The sequence below is a fragment of the Pan paniscus genome, chromosome 2 (genome assembly GCF_029289425.2).
Source record: "Pan paniscus chromosome 2, NHGRI_mPanPan1-v2.0_pri, whole genome shotgun sequence".
NCBI classification, from domain to species: domain Eukaryota; kingdom Metazoa; phylum Chordata; class Mammalia; order Primates; family Hominidae; genus Pan; species Pan paniscus.
Window position 1 is genome coordinate 103,681,436 of NC_085926.1, and position 19,958 is coordinate 103,701,393.

The 19,958-nt window shown below is 34.1% G+C and overlaps 1 protein-coding gene across 22 annotated transcripts in view; it reads right to left on the bottom strand.

Moving 5' to 3' along the window:
- The window catches only part of CBLB (Cbl proto-oncogene B), a 217,072-nt gene that overhangs the window by 77,871 nt on the left and 119,243 nt on the right, over nucleotides 1–19,958 (bottom strand). For all 22 annotated transcript variants that reach the window (XM_057301850.2, XM_057301848.2, XM_057301845.2 and 19 more), the window contains 5 exons: nucleotides 18,761–18,917; nucleotides 13,213–13,334; nucleotides 7,800–7,937; nucleotides 3,951–4,038; nucleotides 790–921 (listed from right to left, as the gene is read on the bottom strand). In XM_057301850.2, the coding sequence (XP_057157833.1) occupies nucleotides 790–921; nucleotides 3,951–4,038; nucleotides 7,800–7,937; nucleotides 13,213–13,334; nucleotides 18,761–18,917 (637 nt within the window). The remainder of the gene's footprint in view (nucleotides 1–789; nucleotides 922–3,950; nucleotides 4,039–7,799; nucleotides 7,938–13,212; nucleotides 13,335–18,760; nucleotides 18,918–19,958) is intronic.

Below are 19,958 nucleotides of genomic sequence, written 5' to 3' on the forward strand. Positions count from 1 at the left end.
GGTGCCTGTAGTCCCAGCTACTCGGGAGGCTGAGGCAGGAGAATGGCGTGAACCCAGGAGGCGGAGCTTGCTGTGAGCCGAGATCGTGCCACTGCACTCCAGCCTGGGCGACAGAGCAAGACTCTGTCTCAAAAAAAAAAAAAAAAAAAAAAAAGAAAGTCCTTGGGAAAACCAGTTATTCTCCAGACCTTCCTATAAAACTTCAAATCAATTTATATTTATTGAATGCCTGCGGCAGATGGGAAGGCAATTTGCCTGAGATTATGCTTCAGTAAATAGGGAACTTTAATGCCTGTTTCTGTGGGAACTATAAGTGTTTGAGAGATACTTCCTGTCTGATTCTCCAATTTCAGCACTACGGAGCACATGTGAGACAGGAACCATGCCTCCTCAGGAGTAAAGAAGTTTGCTTGAAAATATCAAAATAAGATTTATCTACTATGGTTTACTTGGCTTCAGAAACTGACCTACTACAAACAGATTCTGACCTATCAATAAATGGCATAAAAATGTCTAGTTGGTAATATCTATAAGTGAACATACTGAAATCTATGGTACTACAGAAGTAGAACTACTGATGACTAATATAATAAAATTTATACATTTAAAGATAAAATATAAGATAGTTAATAATCAAATTATATATAGCAACTCAAACATAGAAAATCTTTACACAATCATTTCAAAGAAAGCACTTACCAGCATTAATTCCTAAACCATTAAGAAAACTGAAAAGAGAAATATTAGTAGGACATATAAGAAAGACATCCATGTTGCTAATGATTATACCTGCCATGCCGTAAGGCAAGAGGTGCACATCAAATGCCCACAAGGCTCAATCTTGACATCTTTGTCATTCTCTGCACAAATCTTACAGAGCTGAAAAGTGGAGCCCATTTCACAATATAATTCATATTGTTCCTGGAATTTGGGGAGGAGGGAGAAAGTAATGTTAATGTATTTCCAGCATGAATTGTTAGTATCAAATTTTCCCAAATAAAATGACGCACAGTCAATATCTCACAATTGACCTTGTCAGAATTTTGTTACCATTTGAGACATGTTTTGAATTGATAATCACAATTTGGTCTGCAAAATTCATTTTAAAAAGGTTTGAACTTTTATCATCTATCTTATATGCTTCTTAATGATTCATATTATTTAAGGTTCCTTTACTGTTCCTTTAGGAAGGGACTTGCTTCAATAGTCATGGTGACTCAAAAGACAAAATCTATGGTTTTAAAATAGGAATATAAAATGACTTTATCTTTTTTATAAATGCCACATGCTCATATAATTTAACTGTCAAATTGAAAAAAAAATGATACTTGGCTAAACATTAAATTTTACTGTTTCAATATCTTTAGAAATCCCTGAATGGAAGAAAAGTGACAAACATTTACCAAGCACTTCCCGCATGCCAGGCACTGTGGTCCACACTTACTATTTCACTTAATCTCCAAAGCACAAGAAGATATATTGAACTTAACAAAAGTTAGGCCTGGGGCTTAATCAGTTTAAATTGTTTGCTTCAAACTCTAAATTAAGCCTCTGACTAAAAAGTGCATACGCTTTCCCTAACACTGTCAAGAAAACAAATCACTTCAGTAACCAAAAACCATTTTATTAAAACTGCAATGTTCTTGATTGATTGGGTTTTTAGCTTAAAACATTTGACACAGTAAAATTTTCAAAATTCAAATACTGAAAAGATCTTCGTGACAAAAATACAAATAAATTGGTAAATTTGAAAAAATACAAATAAATTGGTAAATAATGAAAAAAGATGTTAGGAATACAAAGAAAAGGAATTATGAAACCAATATTTGGGTAAATAAAGCAACTTTTAGTTCAGTAAGTGACTACAATGTACCTGGCACTGAGTAGGATAAATAAATAATAATATTTAGTCCACAGACTACTAAAATATATTATAATCCTGGTGAGAAAAATATACATATACATAAACATACATGGATACATATGCATGTACATGCAGGTACACACATATACACATAAACTGTGTCTATCATGATGTGTGAATACAAAAATTTTGTGGGGAACTTAAGGAAAGAGACAAGAGAATGCATAAAAATGGAAAAGAAATAAAACTAAAGTAATTCAAAGTAAGTTATAAATTGCTGATGTCCCTGAAATAATAGATAAGTATTGATACTGGTTATGACTGTCCAAAGGAAAAATATGCAATTATAAAAAAAAATTACATTAAGCTAAAATCAAAGATGCAGATCTCAATGCAACCTAAACAGTAAGAATATTTATGAGTAATTTAAGGGAATGTTATTACTTCCAAAGATTTATTTTTTTAATGGCTTTATAAAGAGGAACTGTCTTTCCTAAGTATCCTTTCACACATATTTGAAAATACAGGATCACCACATAACTTTTAAAATGGCAATCATATATTAAATTTAAAATGGCAATCATGGCCGGGCACGGTGGCTCACGCCTGTAATCCCAGCACTTTGGGAGGGCGAGGCGGGTGGATCACCTGAGGTCAGGAGTTTGATCCTGACCAACATGGAGAAACCCCATCTCTACTAAAAATACAAAAATTAGCCAGAAATGGTGGCAGGCACCTGTAATGCCAGCTACTCGGGAGGCTGAGGCAAGAGAACTGCTCGAACCCAGAGGGCAGAGGTTGTAGTGAGCCAAGATCGCGTCACTGCACTCCAGCCTGGGCGACAAAGCAAGACTCTGTCTCAAAAAAAGAAAAACAAGGCAATCATTTATTAAATTTACATGTACAATATGTACATATAAATGTCAATGTGTATGTCTGACATAATAATGTAAAGACCATGGGAACTGAAATCTGGAGAATTATAAGGTAAATTATTATCTACTGTCTTAAAAAAAGCTGTAATTCTTCTCTTGTTTTTTCCCTTAGATTTTTATTATTTATTACACAAGGCGTGAACATATCTCAAATATAAAATATTTTAAAACTAGACTGAATGTAAAATAAAATATTCAAGTTCTCCCTTCATCCCCTCCCTGACTGCTCAATCCCTTTTCACCTCCTCAGTTAAATCTTCTTACCAGTTTGGTGTTTTTTTGATCTTTTAAAAACTATACTCACATGTTCATATACAGCAATTAATTAATTATTTCCTTACAGAAGTTGAACGTACATAATGTAACTTGACCAAATGAAATGTTACCTACATGTACTTTACATAAATGGAATTATTTTACAGTACAAGATGCAGAAGTTCCCGTGTGAGTATGTAGAGCTACCTCCCTCCTGTTCATGACTTCACACAATACAGTATGAGAATAGTAGTCTATTTTATTTAATCTATTACTAAAGTTCTTAGTATTTTGTAATTTTTCGCTTTTACAAAAAATATTACAGTAAATACCTGTTGTACAGATTTTTGTGTGCATGTGTAAGTGATATATATGGGATCTATTACAGATATAGAATTTAAAGTGAAAAGATATTTTCACTTAGATTTTTATAATTACTGAATATCACTCTCAAGAAAGGTTTTACCAACTTACATTCCTATTCATAAGCTATGAGGCTGCCAGCAATGGATTTAGAAAAACATAATTGTTATCTTCAACAGGCTTCAATTACCCATTTGACTCTAAAATCTAAGGCATATAATTATTCTAATCTTTTTTTGGTAGCTTTCTAAACTATGGCTCTCTCCTTACATCCACCTACTTGCTTATGGATTTATTTATTTCCCCCATATAAATGCCAATACTATATGGAAAGCAAGAATTTTAACAGCATAAATTTGTATCAAAAAATCTAAGAAAGTAATATAATTTCTCCTTAAACACTCTTAGAATTCCTTAAGTATATTTTGTATTAAATACCTGTGCATGATTTTAACTACACTATGAGAGTCTTATTTATTTCAAGGGCATTATGGATACTTATTTAATTATACTTTTCTAGCAATTATCCTTACCTGTGTAACTTTTATATGGTCATGAGGTGTAGGTTCACATAATCCAGTTAAATCAGGATTATAACTCCTCCCATCAGGATAAAGATAACTGAATTTAAACAGAAACTTTATTACCTTAAATATACAAGTTTTAATTGCATTTAAGGATATTTAATCAAATTTTTCTATATTCAAACATACATTTGGATGTTTCCTTTTCATGTAACATATCAATAACATATTACTTCAATGTTTCCAAATTACTATGTTGTTTTTAGGACACTTAAAATGTAGAATTTTCATATAAGACATACATAATGAATATAGCCTAACCCACTAAGCAACCATTTTCAATGAAATACCTCTAATATATGTCTCTTATATAAGTTAAGAATTTATTTCACTGGTCAATCATGTTGTATTCCAAAACACTTTGAAGATATACCTATTTGCAACTATTACATCTTTCATCTGAGGCACAGGTAACGTTAATGGTATCATTTTACACCATGCCTAATACCACATGGAAAGAAAAATATAATTAAAGGCCACAGTTTTCTTGTAAGTTACTCAAACACTTCTGTGGTATTCCTGTTTCTACAGTTTCCATATCTCTTCTCCCATCTTCCCCTCACCTAACACAAACACATGTGCACATATGCAAACACACAGACACACAGGCACACACACATTTTAAAAAATTAGAAAATGTTACGTTTCCATGTTTCATTGACTTAACACTACAAACACAAAATGGTCTATAGATACAAGGTTCTATTATCAGGGAAAACTGAAATCTGAACTAAAAGTTGTAGTAATAATGCATTCTTGCTGTGTTAAATCAGAAGTTGTACTTGTTATTGAAAAATTCATTAAAAAATAAAATTTACTGTGTTGGTAAATACTTATTTTTAATTGAAAAAAGTGGTAATGTCACTGCTGTGTTTCATCAGTTTATTAAATTATGGTTAATTCTGTTTAACATCTTTCTATACTAAATTTCTTAAATAAAACAGTAAGAATATAGTACTGTAGTATGTATATTTTAAAGGGTAAAACTATAACAAATCTATTCTTTAAAATAACAAAAAATATTTATCCTCGAATGAGGAGTCTACAAACATGTTAAGTGTCAGAATTTACCCAGGAAAACCAGAAAAATGAACTTAAAGGACAGATAATTCTTACATAGTAAGGGACAAATCAGTGAGATGATTTTTTTATGATTTAGCAAAAGGAGTTTACTACATCTGAGTATGATACAAATTTAGAATGTCCTTATGGGTGTGTTACAAAATTTGACAAACATTAAATGAGGAATGATAATCCAAAGAAGAATAAGCAACTTTTTTATATACCCTAAAAATTGGCCATTTAAAAAATATTATATAAAATTTTATGTATCACATTTCAAATAATACGAAGAAATTCTAGCAAGAATTCAGAAATTAAAGATTACAAAAATCATGATTAGGGTACCATAGGAAAGGTTAAAGGTTCTTTTTAACCTATCAGAAGGTTGTTGATAGGTTAAAAAGAACCTTTAACCTTTCCTATGGTATGCTAATCATCACTTTTGATGATTTCTGTCCTTAGTACACCCAGGATATACTGCAGTGAGCCCTTTTCAATGGCATTGAAGGAGTAAAGAATGTTGGGAGGTTACCAAAATAAACATCTGTATCAACTATGCCATACAATATTGGATTAACTATTAATATAAGGAAATACAGTGGACCCAGATGGTAGCTGGAGATGATATCCTATACTGACCTTATGAGAAACCTTATCTAATTAATTTATAAATCCTATTTTATCCTAATATATTATTAAAGTTCGAAATCAACTAGCTAAATCCCTCTGGAGATATGTGTGTGTGTGTGTGTGTGTGTGTGTGTAACTCTTAAGAGTTATTGTGCTCAGGAGTTTAAAGGCTTTGCTCAACTGATTACAATACTAAAATTTGTGACTCTTTGAATGACATTTGAAAAATAGAAGGAATAATTCAAACAAGCTATATCAAAATTTTTCCATCTACAGATTTGCCCTTTCACCCTCTACTTATAAATTCAAACTTTAAAGTATATTTTCTTTAAAAAAATCTGTAATCATGGTAAATCAAAATCTATACACAAAGCTTTGATGCATTAGAAGAAAGGTATAAATAACCGACACTAGCAAATTTATGAAAATTAGAAGGAAAAAGAAAGAGAAATACACATTTGGTACCATAACTTGCCATACAATTACTATGTAATTAATTTATTGAAAGGTTTTGTGTGTGTTGGTATTATTATTATTTTTTCAGATAAGGTCTCACTCTGATGCACAGGCTGGAGTGCAGTGGCACAATGTTGTCACTGTAGCCTCAACTTCCCAGGCTCAGGTGATTAACCCATCTTAGCCTCCAGAGTAGCGAGGACTACCGTCACGCGCCACCATGCCCAGCTAATTTTTTTGCATTTTTTGTAGAGCTAGGGTTTTGCCATGTTGCCCAGCCTGACCTCGAACTCCTGGGCTCAAGTGATCCTCCTGCCTTGGCCTCCCAAAATGCTGGGATTACGGGCGTAAGCCACCACTCCCACCCAAAAGCTCATAGGTTTTTAGAAATTCCTAATTTTTCTTTGTATAAATCTCATCACTTTTTTTCTTTTCTTTCTTTCTTTTTTGCAATTACTTTGAAAAAGGTAAAACTCAAATCATTTGCTCTTTGTTAATTCTGGTGGACTTTTTCCTTCTAGGTTTCTACCAGAATTCATACTGCAGCGAGTTTGATCACGAGCATCTCTAAGTTATCCAGCAAGGCAGAGGGGAAGAAAAAGCAGCATGATCAAGTGCACTGAGAATACAAGGAGAGGACAAAGGGAATGGCATGTGAATAAAACAAATAAGAAGAATCAGACATATTTACTATGAAGGGGCCCAACAGATTGTCCATACTTTGTGTGGAGTGAGTGGGGGAGAATTCATTATTAATCTAAAAAACAAAGGGGAACTTAACTTATTCTTAAATTTTAAAAAGGAATAGCTTGAGATAAACTAAACTTAGCTATTAACATATAGTCCTGAATATGGAGTTATTATTAGTGTGAAAAAGGAAAGATCTACAGAGAGAAAAGAAAAGGGGTGGAGGGAGAAACAGATAAGAAAGAGAAAAGAAAATCTGGCACTAACAATCAAAAGAAAAAAAGTGAAACTGGCTGGGCACAGTGGCTCATGCCTGTAATCCCAGCACTTTGGGAGGCCGAGGCAGGTGGATCATGAGGTCAGGAGATTGAGGCCGTCCTGGCTAACACGGTGAAACCCCGTCTCTACTAAAATACAAAAAACTAGCAGGGCATGGTGGCGCATGCCTGTAGTCCCAGCCACTTGGCAGGCTGAGGCAGGGGAATCCCTTGAACCCAGGAGGCGGAGGTTGCAGTGAGCAGAGATTGTGCCACTGCACTCCAGCCTGGCAACAGAGTTAGACTCCATCTCAAAAAACAAAAAAGAAAGAAAAAGTGAAACTAGTATTCTAAGGGTTATATGAAGAAACAGAAGTCAATTATTCTAAATAATTTTCTCTTAATATATAAACAGTTTTACATCCATTTTAAAACTACCTTTAAGTCCCAAGTTTTTATCATATGAAAGATAAAAATTCATGTTGTAATTTGAAGTTGAAATGTATTTGCTATAACATAGTTTCAAATAATTAGGTTACCTTAAAATGATTATATAAAAAGATGAACAAAAAACTAAGGAACATCCATTATTTCTCAGTCTTAACATAAAAAGCAGCCTTGCTATCCATTTTCGCCATCACAAAGCAATCTTTATTTTTTAAATTCATGAATCATAAGCACTCCAACTTCCATTTCTCATACTTACAATCCTTCCCTGCTGCCATCAATCAGGGCTTGAAATAAGGGCTTGTTATGAGGTATGGTCTGTAAGATATTCCCATCCCCAGTCACATAGCCAATGGCCCACTGTCCCAATCGAGTGCAACTTAACCGGAAAATATAGCTGCAAAACATAAGAAAATTACATCTAATTACATTCAGAATATAAATCAATACTAAACAATTTGTTAGGTTTCTTCCAAGCAAAAGAATAAACAGAATCATTTAGAATTCCTGAATACTCCTCATATTCTGTCTTCTAACTTATTTTTAGCAACAATGTACTTCTCCATTTATCAATTTACAAGAGAAACACTGATCATTTCTTTTTATTTAAATACTTCCAGATACATATATAAGAAAATAAACAAGATTGTAAACTAGGGATTTTTTTACCATCATCATCAGGATGCGGTGTATGGAAATGCTGATGGCATGGAATAGCTACAAAATAAATCACTCTTGGAATGTAAAAATAAAATAAATAAGTAAAAATTTAAATTTAATTTGCCTACCTCAGACAAAAACTGAGCCAGTTTCTACTCAATATATTCCTTTGTTAATTTAGACATAAAAATTAGGGTTTTTTTTTTTTTTTTTTTTTTTGAGACGGAGTCTTACTCTGTCACCCAGGCTTAGAACCCGATATATTCCTTTGTAATTTAGACATTAAAATTAGTTTGTTTGTTTTTTTTGAGACGCAGTCTCACTCTATCACCCAGGCTGTAGTGCAGTGGCGCCATCTCGGCTCACTGCAACCTCCGCCTCCCAGGTTCAAGCGATTCTCCTGCCTCAGCCTCCTGAGTAGCTGGGACTACAGGCATGTGCCACGACGCCCAGCTAATTTTTTGTATTTTTGTTGTTGTTGTTATTTTGTTGTTGTTGTTGCTTGTTTTGTTTTTGAGACAGAGTCTTGCTCTGTCACCCATGCTGGAGTGCAGTGGCGCAATCACGGCTCACTGCAAGCTCCGTCTCCCAGGTTCACGCTATTCTCCTGCCTCAGCCTCCCAAGTAGCTGGGACTACAGGTGCCCGCCACCACACCCAGCTAATTTTTTTGTATTTTTAGTAGAGATGGGGTTCACCGTGTTAGCCAGGATGGTCTCGATCTCCTCACCTCGTGATCTGCCCGCCTTGGCCTCCCAAAGTGCTGGGATTACAGGCATGAGCCACTGCGCCTGGCCAATTTTTTGTATTTTTAATAGAGACCACGTTAGCCAGGATGGTCTCGATATCCTGACCTCATGATCCACCCGCCTCGGCATCCCAAAGTGCTGGGATTACAGGCGTGAGCCACCGCACCTGGCCAACTGTTAAAAAAATAGTAACTTTTCTTTCAGGTATTCCTGCCATTCATCCCTAAAGCTCAAAAGTGCAAACTAGGTAATTTCATGCCTGCCATCTAACCATGTCAAATTCAGTATCTTACAAGGGGAAGTTAAGATAGTTCAAAAATATAAATCAAATCAAGTCCCTTGAAACTAATATCCAACAAAAGGAGGCAGCAACTTGGCTTTAAATCCGTCATTATCATTTATGTATTCATTTAGCTATCTATGTACTTATTTCATTTTAGATCATTTCTCTTTATTTGAGTGTACTGCATTCAATCTTTCTATCAGGATATGAACCTTCTGGACTTTATTACCCATTAAGCAGATCAAAAACAAACCAACTTAAATCTGTTGGCTATATTTTAATATTCTAGCTGCTGTATGTATGTGGCAGACACAAGTATGTCAAAATATACTTTAGTCATTGATAGACCAAGCACTATAAATGTAACTTGAAAGATATACTTTAACATACATAATGGCTGCAGTCACTGGATTTAATTAACTTGTATATTTAGTAGTAGAGTGTAATTTCATCTTTGTACAAACTAGAATTTAAAAAAAGAAGTGATTTTTAAATATTAAAAACTTTATATTGGGATAGAATCTTTGGAAAGAACTTTTCAAAAAAGTCTAAAAACATATATCCCTAGAGAAACTGAAAATAGGATATCAATCTGTCAATTATTGGCATTCTTAATCAAAATCAGATAAAATAATGCCACAGAGACCTACGACTATGATATTATGAGAAGTGCCAAAAATAATAGAAAGTCACTATAAATTATAATTCAGAAGGACATTATTAAAATGTTACATAAAAAAATTAATGATAAAATTCCTTCAAATTAAGTCAAAAGTTAAAATCTTAAAAATCTGTGTACTATGAATCTCAGCAAAGTTTACAGAGTGTATTAACATGAAGAAAATAATTACACATCTGCATTGCTAGTAATTTTAAATGTAATTCCAAATTTATTCATATACTAAGAATCTAGTAGATACTGAAATACATACTTGTGAAATTGCTCACATTTTTAATTCATGTCCTTCTCTGTTGCTCTAAACATTGTTTTGGGATGGTGTTTCTAAAACTCATTATTATACAGAAGGTTCAAGCAATTCATGTATATAAGAGATAGTAATACCAGCAATCTGGTAAGAGCCAAGGGCATTTTAGAACAATTTCTTCCTCTCATGCACCTTTTTCCTATTCCATTTAATTTGCTGCTGACCCTTTGGCTGGTGGCTACCCCTTCCCAACCTCAAGTGAATTTTTGGCTTATTTTTAGCACCTTGCTCTCTTAAACAACATGCTTAATTTAATCAAATTGGGGCCAGGAGTGGTGGCTCACACCTGTAATCCCAGCACGTTGGGAGACTGAGCAAGGTGGATCATTTGAGGCCAGGAGTTCGAGGCCACCATGGCCAACATGGCGAAAACCCGTCTCCACTAAAAATACAAAAAAATTGGCAAGGCATGATGGTACATGCCTGTAGTCCCAGCTACTCAGGAGGCTGAGGCATGAGAATCGTTTGAACCCAGGAGGTGGAGCTTACAGTGAGCCAAGATAGTACCACTGCACTCCTGCTGGGTGAACACAGTGAGACTCTGTCTCAAAAAAAAAAAAATTAAAAAAAAAATATATATGCATATAAAATGAAGTATCTTTCATGTTGACGAGGTGGTTTAGGGTTCAATGCCACTCTTGTCACCTAATGAATACTTCACTTAGATTTCCAAATGTTACTACCTTCACCCCATAACTCATATTTTGTCAGATGGATCCCCAATAATAAAGCACAACCTAAGGAGCCAAAATGTCCTTGAAGTAAATCCAATTGTTTTCTATACTATGAAGTCAAAGACATGAAATACTTTCCAAGATTAAAAAAAAAAAAATGTTAAACACAGATATTCTCCAAAGCAAATATTTGTTACAGTTTTTTTTTTATTCATTAAGGGTGTTTTCCTAAACACATCTTTAGTACCCATGTCATACTTTACACATTATAATTTGTTATATATTATTTATTTCATCATTAGCTACCTAAAATTTAGTAGAAAAAATCATTACATGGCAAGTTAGGAAGGAAAGAAGGATTTTTTTCTCAGAGGACATTATTCTAGTTTTTTAAGGTATGATTGATATACAAAAAAGCTGTATAAAATGTATATATTGTACACATTTGAAGATAAGTTTACTGGTGGGTCTCATGATATTCTTATCAGAGGGCAGTAGTTTTTTACTAAGAGAACTTTTCCAAATAGTAATGAGACTTGGCTGTTGTTCTCAATATTGTAATTCATGTTCTCCATGATACTGAACAAGAAAACAAAACCAAAAATAAAGGCCTCAGTTCCCTCATTATTTCTATGATTGGACAAGAAAATTTATCAAATAACTCACATGTTAAATTTTGTATGACTGCATAATTCCAACCACAACACATTTTTCACATCATACGCCAAGAGCAAGAAAGATACTTTATATGATGTCATTCAAGAGAGTAAAAACTATGGAAAAATCTGGTCATGAGAGATTCTTGAATGAAAGAAAATCATTCATCTAAACCACTGTCAATATGCAAAATAACTGACCTTCTCTCATGGTTACAATGAGAACTAACTCTCCTAGTCTAAAGAGAAGATTTCAGTGGAAGCCAAACTGTTTTTGTATTCACTAGCTCCTTTTTCAAATACACTATATAAATTCTTAAAAAGACAAAAATATGGAAATTTTCATAATGGCAGAGAAGAAAAAATCAGCACTATTGGCTTGCACTTAAAAAAAAAACTGTTTTGGCCAGGCATGGTGGCTCACGCCTGTAATCCCAGCACTTTGGGAGACCAAGGTGGGCAGATCACGAGGTCAGGAGATCAAGACCATCCTGACCAACATGGTGAAACCCCGTCTCTACTAAAAATACAAAAAATAGCTGGGCGTGGTGGCTCACGCCTGTAATCCCAGCTACTTGGGAGGTTAAGGCAGGAGAATTGCTCGAACCAGGGAGTCGAAGGTTGCAGTGAACAGAGATTGTGCCATTGCACTCCAGCCTGGTGACAGAGCAAGACTCCATCTCAAAAACAAAGCAAAACAAAACAAAACAAAAATGTTATAAAGTACAAACATTATATACACCATAAACCAAATAAAAATGATACTAGAAAAAAAAGGTAGTCTTAAAAACCAGCACCAAATTCATCCCTAAAATGGAATGTTCTCTATATGAAAATCAGAGCACTAATGAATACCGGAATAGCATCTGAAATGTGAGGACTCTGACAAGCAGGTCTCTAATATCCCTACTGCTGTACTCAGGATACTGCCTGCCATAGCACAAATGCCTACTATGGGCCTAATGCATTTTTAGATGAAATACATGGGAAAATGCACTGAACCATGGAAGAGACAGATTTTCTGGATCCAGATTTGCCATTAATAAGGTGTAATTTCTTGGCCAAAGCCACAGGGGCTGACCAACCTCTCCAAGTCTCATTTAGTTTCATCATGTGGAAAATAAAATATAAATTCTGAGGCTATAATAAAACACGAGGCATTATGAAAAAAGTTTTCAAGGACACGAAATTGGTTTTGATTATAACAACAGGTTTATATATGCTTATGTACATACATGTATTTGTTCATAAACTTACATGTATATTTATGTGTTCATGTGCATGTATATGTACTTATATTTATCAGAGAGCCTAAATGAATGTCTTAAAAATACCCTAAAGTAATGAACATAAGACTGTTGTTTATTTGTTCTTTAGCACAGTATTCAAGTATTCAAATATATACATTCAATTTTGCACATAAACACGGATATCATGAAAACAGAAAGGAGACCATATCCCCTTTCACTTTATGAATACCAAGTTTCAGAGTAAGCACAATGTATCAATTTAAAACATTATATTAAGAAGCACCATTTTGGTCTTTTACCTTTTCTAGCCCCCTCCCAAGCATGCCATCAGTGGGTATTGCTGACTTAGGAACAAACCATGGAGAATTTTTCATCTTTGGATATATCACATAATATTACTGCTAAAAAGTCTTACCTTCCGGGTTTGGTGCTATATTTCTGTAGTCGTGCTTTAACTTCATCATACGTGAGAAATGCCATGTAACCTGGATGTGTCACAGCTAAGAAATTCCAATTCCGCAAAATAGAGCCCCAAGGCTAAAAAATAAAAAAAATTAAAAGAGATTAGTATCTAGAGAATATCAAATATTTTGATTACATACTGAACCATATTTAATACACTTAACATTATCTTGGATATTTTAAAAGTTAATCTGACCTTATGTGGTTTAGGTCAACCTTTGTAACTTAACAGCAGACGTTCAAGTCTATTGTTCTTTACAGAAATATGATTAGGCAGAAAACAGATTTTTCAGGAAGAGAATACAGAGAACAAAAAAGAAAACCACAAAATCTCTTCTCTACACAGCCTATTCTCGCTACGGCACTTGTGACCATTGTAAAACACAAATGAAATAATTCTTTTGTTCAAAGCCTTCTAACTTTGAATAAAAGTCAAAGTCCTCATATATCGCTTAGAAGGACTTTACAAGGTTTGATCCCCAGCAGTTCCCTTTTTTGTCTCCATCTGCTATAACTCTCCCACTTTCTGCATCTTCTCCAGCCTGCTATTGTCTTGAACAAAAAAGCCCTCTTCCCCCTCAGAGACTTTGTATTTGCCGATGCCTTTACTTGAATTTTCTTCCCCCAAATATCCATCTCATTCCTGTCTCCAAATGTCACTTCTTCAATGAAGCCTTCTCTGACCAGTGTATTTAAAACTGTTACCTCTTGCCATATTCTTCACCTCCCTGTATGTCTGTTAACTGTTAACAACTGCTTCATTTTACACAGTAAGAAACCATATCATAGAACTTGCATGACTTGGCAAAGGTTACACATTAACCATAAGCTACATAAGGGCAAGGGACATGCCTGTCTTGCTCACCCATGGGATGCCAGGACCAATGCAAGTGTCAGATAATAGTAATCAGCCAGGGATAATTGTCATTGAACAGATAGATCCTCTAAATAGTGACTTGTGTAAAAGGCTAGTGTTAACACTACAGTAGTCACATCTGGCTTAACTGTACAGAACTATAAGCTTAGGAAAGGTTTAGGGTTTAAAAGTGAGTTACATAAAAACAAAACTTTTCACAGAAGTATTTGGTTTGTACCACTGTATCATTCTCTCTTTAATCTGATTAGTTGTCTCTCCAGTTACCAGGGCAAGAGAAAAAAGGCAGTCAGTGATAGACAACTTTACTCAAGGGTGTGGATGAATCATCTCTGCGATTTTTTTAAGGCTGAAGCTACATTTATTCCAAGGAACTGGCAGTATACTCTATCTGATGTGCCAGATTATTAAATCTTCTACATAAAAGAAAAAAAAAGTATTTTTACGTTGCCATGTTAAAGCTGTTAAAACAGTCATCCTAGACATGATTACTGGTAGAAAGTTCCTGCTTTTGTTTGTTTTGAGACTTGTTCCTCATTATTGTTAAGCAAGTTACAAATTTACAAGGCAGAATTCTGCAAGGATTATATCCCTTGAGATGAGGATAACAAAGAATGATTTAGTAATAATGAAGTTTTTTAGCCTTTTTCAACATAACAAGAAAAATCTTTGGGGTATTTCCCCATCACACTAAAATACCTAATTGGGCAAGAAAGGCACTCTAGAGAATAATAATATGAGAGGTTGAAAAAAATGCATGTTTTTAATTTTCTTCCTAATGCATGACTAAAAACTGCATTAAACATTACTTGGAAAATGTCAGCATATATTTTTAAAAACTGAGCAATAACTGTTATTCTAGACCCTAGTTTTTGTTTTGTTTTGTTCTACCCATCTATGAAGGACAAGGATGAAAGAAATACCAAACAAATATTTGGGTCACTTCCATTAAAGTCCACACAAATTAGTGGAAGAGTGGTTGAAAAAAAATGCTAAACTTTATAGAGCACCAATGCACAGATCAAAATACAAGTAAAAAAATTAAGTTGGAGTTTTGAGCCAACTGCTACAGTATTTAGCAACCATTTCTTAGTACATAATCCAGAGGGCCAGCTTCTAATTGCAAAAATATTTATGTAATAGAATGAGTCTGTGTATTGTTTTCCTTGTATGCAGCCCATTCAAAACAGAAACATGTAGTACTTATGTGCTTTTTCTTTTTAAAGTATTTCGACAACTACTGGCTTAGAAAAGGCAAAACAAAGTGCTTTGGAGAGTAACTTTTTTTAATTTTGTTTTTCAGATTGAAGAAATTTTTTTTGTGTACAAGAACATAAAATTATCTAGATACTTTTAAATGACTATAGAAATTAATGAAGTGAATAAAGGAGACAAGTCCCTCCATTCTCCCAAATGCTACTATTTTCAAGAAGAGCCAGTTACTGACTTACAACTTAAGTTGGAAGAGGGTCCTTGGCTGGTCTGCCTAGACACTCTCTATAATTCTTTGCTACAACTGAGGACTTTCCTCTTCTTTGATTTTCCTCACTATTCCATTGATGCTACACATTCCCTAGTCACTAGGATATTCTACTAAAATACTCCGTCCTTATCCTGCTACCCCCAAATGTAGTGCCCCATTTCTCAGTGACCCCATTTTTTCTAACAGTGGGGATATAGAGGAAAAGGGGAACAACAGCCCCAGGGAGAAGGAAGGGAGAAGCAAAATCCCTATAATTTCTTTCCAGGACTAATATTAGCATGTGCTGATTCCAGCATCTCTAAGTGACTTTGAGAGAAAAGAGAAGGATAAAGAAAAGGAAAGAAGGAAGAAGAGGAAATGAGGAAGGTGACCACAGTAAGATCCCTCCAGTGACTCCCAAGTATTTGTTCAGGTTCTGCCTGCATATAAGAATGAAAGCCAAGAGGAAGCAAACATTTTTACTTCTTTCATTCCCTCTGCAATTCTCAACTTCATCTCCTGCCCCGCCACTGGCTCCTTCTTCTGCTAGTTTCTCTACTTCAGACCCCAAATTCTAAGTGTACCTTGCTCACCTTCAGTCCCCTTTCTGCTAAATACCCCACTCCCAATAATTTAGTCAGAAGAAGTCACTGCCAATTAACTACTAATATCATGGCTATAGCTGAATGTATGTTCCCGCAGTCACACAGTATTAGCAAAACATATTTTCATACAGAATATATAAATGTAAGGATTTAATAAATATAATACATTTAAGAAAATCACTTCATTTTAAAAGTTGTATAAAACTAAAAGATCAGCAAAAGTTAAACCATCTACTTCTCTATAAACAGAACCAATTTTATCATATTTTAAGGCACACATACGATTATATTCAAAGCATTTGATTACAGCATAGAAATAAATGGAATGATGAATCTCAGAAATACACGGGCTAACAAGAGTTCTTCAGCTGCTTCTGTAATCATGTTTTTAAAATGATTAGGCATTCCCTAGCCCAGGTAAGATTTTCATTTTATGATATAAAACTTTTCACAGTAGCTTGACCTAAAAATAGCCCTTTCTTTTCCCATCCCAGTGAAAGTAAATAAGATATATATTCCTTAGAGTATTAAGGTTGACTTGTGCTGTTTTAAAGTAAAACAGCTTATAAGAAAATATGTCCACATATTAAATAGCAGTTTAGGTAATCGTTTAACCAACATTAAGTTGCCCTCATACTTTCAATATATAACTGCAAGGAATTCTAGCATTTAATACCCACAGTAAAAAGTCATCCAGGCTCACCACAAAAAATATACTCACTTCCTAGAATGAGCAGTTAGGTTTAATTTAGGAAGATTACTTTTACTCTCTTCCTTGACAAGGTGAAGAAGCAAAGCTCTTACTATTTAGAATGTCTTTGTATCATGTTAAATAAATAAGATATTCTGTAAAATTATCAGAAACCTTTAAAGAAAGGAGAGGTTCCATTATAAAATGACCAGTATCAGATAACTTTTTTTTCTAAAATATATCTTAAAATCTTTGAAAAAAACATAAACTGTCAAACTGTAATACATACACCAAGGGAATAATCACGAATTTAAAAAACTTAAAATAATCAAAAGCACACTTTCATCAGTGATTTATGTAATTGCTTACCCTATATAGAAGGTAGAATTATGATTCTGTAATTGTAATGAAGTGAAATATATCCTATATGTATTTTTTTTTTTTTTGAGACAGAGTCTCGCTCTGTTGCCCAGGCTGGAGTGCAGTGACACGATATCAGCTCACTGCAAGCTCTGCCTCCCGGGTTCACACCATTCTACTGCCTCAGCCTCCCAAGTAGCTGGGACTACAGGTGCTCGTCACCACGCCCAGCTAATTTTTTGTATTTTTAGTAGAGGTGGGGTTTCACATCCTATGTGTATTGTTGACAGGAGTTAATCTCTCTTCTATTAATGGGTTCCTTCATAAATTAAAAGCTAATCCTGTGCATTGTGGTTTTTATTACATAAACCAGTCATCCAATCCTTGCTAGCTAGTGCCAAGCAGAATTATAAATCAGAGAAGTTCATGTAACATGAAAAACATGAAATCAACATTATACTCTGATATTTGTTGAAAGCATGTTTCAAAGAGAATCAATGTTACTTCAGATTAAAATGATAAAAAATAATATCAGAACATAAGTAAGCCCAGTCTGATCAATTTACCTCATTTACTATATAATTTATGTTACCAAATCATAAAAATGTTAAGCAGAAAATTTTTATTTTGTGACTACTTGAACTGAATCCCACAGATGATACACATTTTAGTGGCAGAGTCAAACTCAAAACACAAATTTCAAGTCTTCATGTTTAAGATAATTCCATTAAGGCACGCAAAAGAAGAAAATGATAGTATCCATATAATGGTACCTTCTTCTAATTTGCTATGTGAAAACAATTATGGAAGACAATTTAAAGGGAAAAACAATAAGCACAACAAAAATGTTCATCTTAAAGTTGTTTACATTAGAGAAAATGTGGGAAAAGACCTAAATTTTTCAAAAGAGCTTTGTTAATACTGACATACTATTTTGAATGAATATGACAAAGGAACTGATGAAGAATATTTATTGACTTTGAAAAATGTTCATTACACATGGTTGAATGTGCAAAGCAATTTACAAAATAAGTACAGGACACAGTTCTGTCCTATACAGAACAGTCTGATATTTCTAAGTTTACTATTTCCCTTTTGACCTAATAAACACAGAAGGCAAAGGGAAAGATTTTAGATCTAGGTGGCAAATGCCCACCTCTAGTTGTTGCATTCTATCCATCATTGTGCTAAAAGATCAACAAAATAAAGTAAGAAACTAAGTAGAGAGTTTAAAACAAAGCTCTTTTGGATGGATCCTCTCAAAGCTAACAAGCAGCCACCAGGCTCACAGCATCTGATAACTCCAAACTTAAGCCAAATGGCTCACTCTAAACTTTTAACAATGACCAAACATACCAATAAAATTACAGACTAATAGGAATCACACTATTTTCCATACGTTTGTTTATGTGTGTGTGTGTGAGAGAGAGACAGAGAGAGAGAGAAACAGAGAGAAAAGACAGGGAGAGAGAAGAAGGGAATGGATAGACTAAGCAAGTATAAACTTACCTGAAACAGCCTGGTAAAAATATCAAATTCAAAAACTGAAATGTAATCATTGCAAGTTAAATCAATTGTTGATTTTAGAGCCATTGCTTCCAGGCCAGAGCTAATTTGGTGGACCTCATGAAGGCACTGTCTGAATACTTTCCATGGTACGATAGTTCTGTGCAAGGTGGAAAAAAAGGGAAATAATTGAATCAAGTATCATTTAAGAAATACCTCCCTTTGAAGCAGCAAAATTCAATAATAAAATTAATATAATTGTATTTGTACTACCAGACAAATATTTGAGAATATTGTTCATATTTCAGAACAAATGTAGTGGGTTCTGTTTAACTCAATTATTTTGCATTTGCTAAGAATATGACAAAAATTTAAATTAATTTTCTCTCAAACAGTCCTAGGCTATCAAGATAGCTATAGAAACATATCTGAAAAAAGGTATTAGGTCAAAGTCTTATGTGTCATGACCTCTTCATGTGTGTATACAAGGTTATTTAATAATGAATCAAGATTTAATTCTCATTTTCTAAAAACAGTCATAAGATGATGGGTCCATATAATAATAGAAATCCTTTATTCATTGCACAAATGAGTAATATGTATCAACCAATTCAAGAAGGCTAAGGTAGAAAGCCATCAAGACATTTCTGCCACAACCCTGATGTTTTCTGCAGAGATGAAAAACATATGTTATCTAACTTTTCATATTAATACAAAAGAAAAACTTAATTTTTAAACCAACCACAATGGTTATATCATGGGAGTTTATTCAATATTTATTACTTTATTCTGACTGAATATCATTCGACAAAATTTTAACATGTTATGCAGTTACATGATTCAAAAAATTTAGAAGAGCACAGAATGGTAACTAGGGAAACGTCTCTCAACCTATCCCCACCTGACCAGTTTCCAACTCACCTACCCTCTTTCCCACCATGAAAATTAGTGACACCCAGGATGCATTTCTTAGTTAACCTTCCTGCTTCAGAATAATGCCTATTCCTAATTCGGCAGAAGAAAGAAATCATTCAGTTTTTAAAATTTAAACTACAATTTTTACAACAGAATAGCATAAAAGCCGTCCCTCTTATAAGATAACATCCTCTTATAAGATAGCAAATATTTAAATCTTAGGTTTCCTTTACCAGTATCTCTGAAATACAAGACTCAGGCAGAATAAACTAAATTGTGCCTGGCC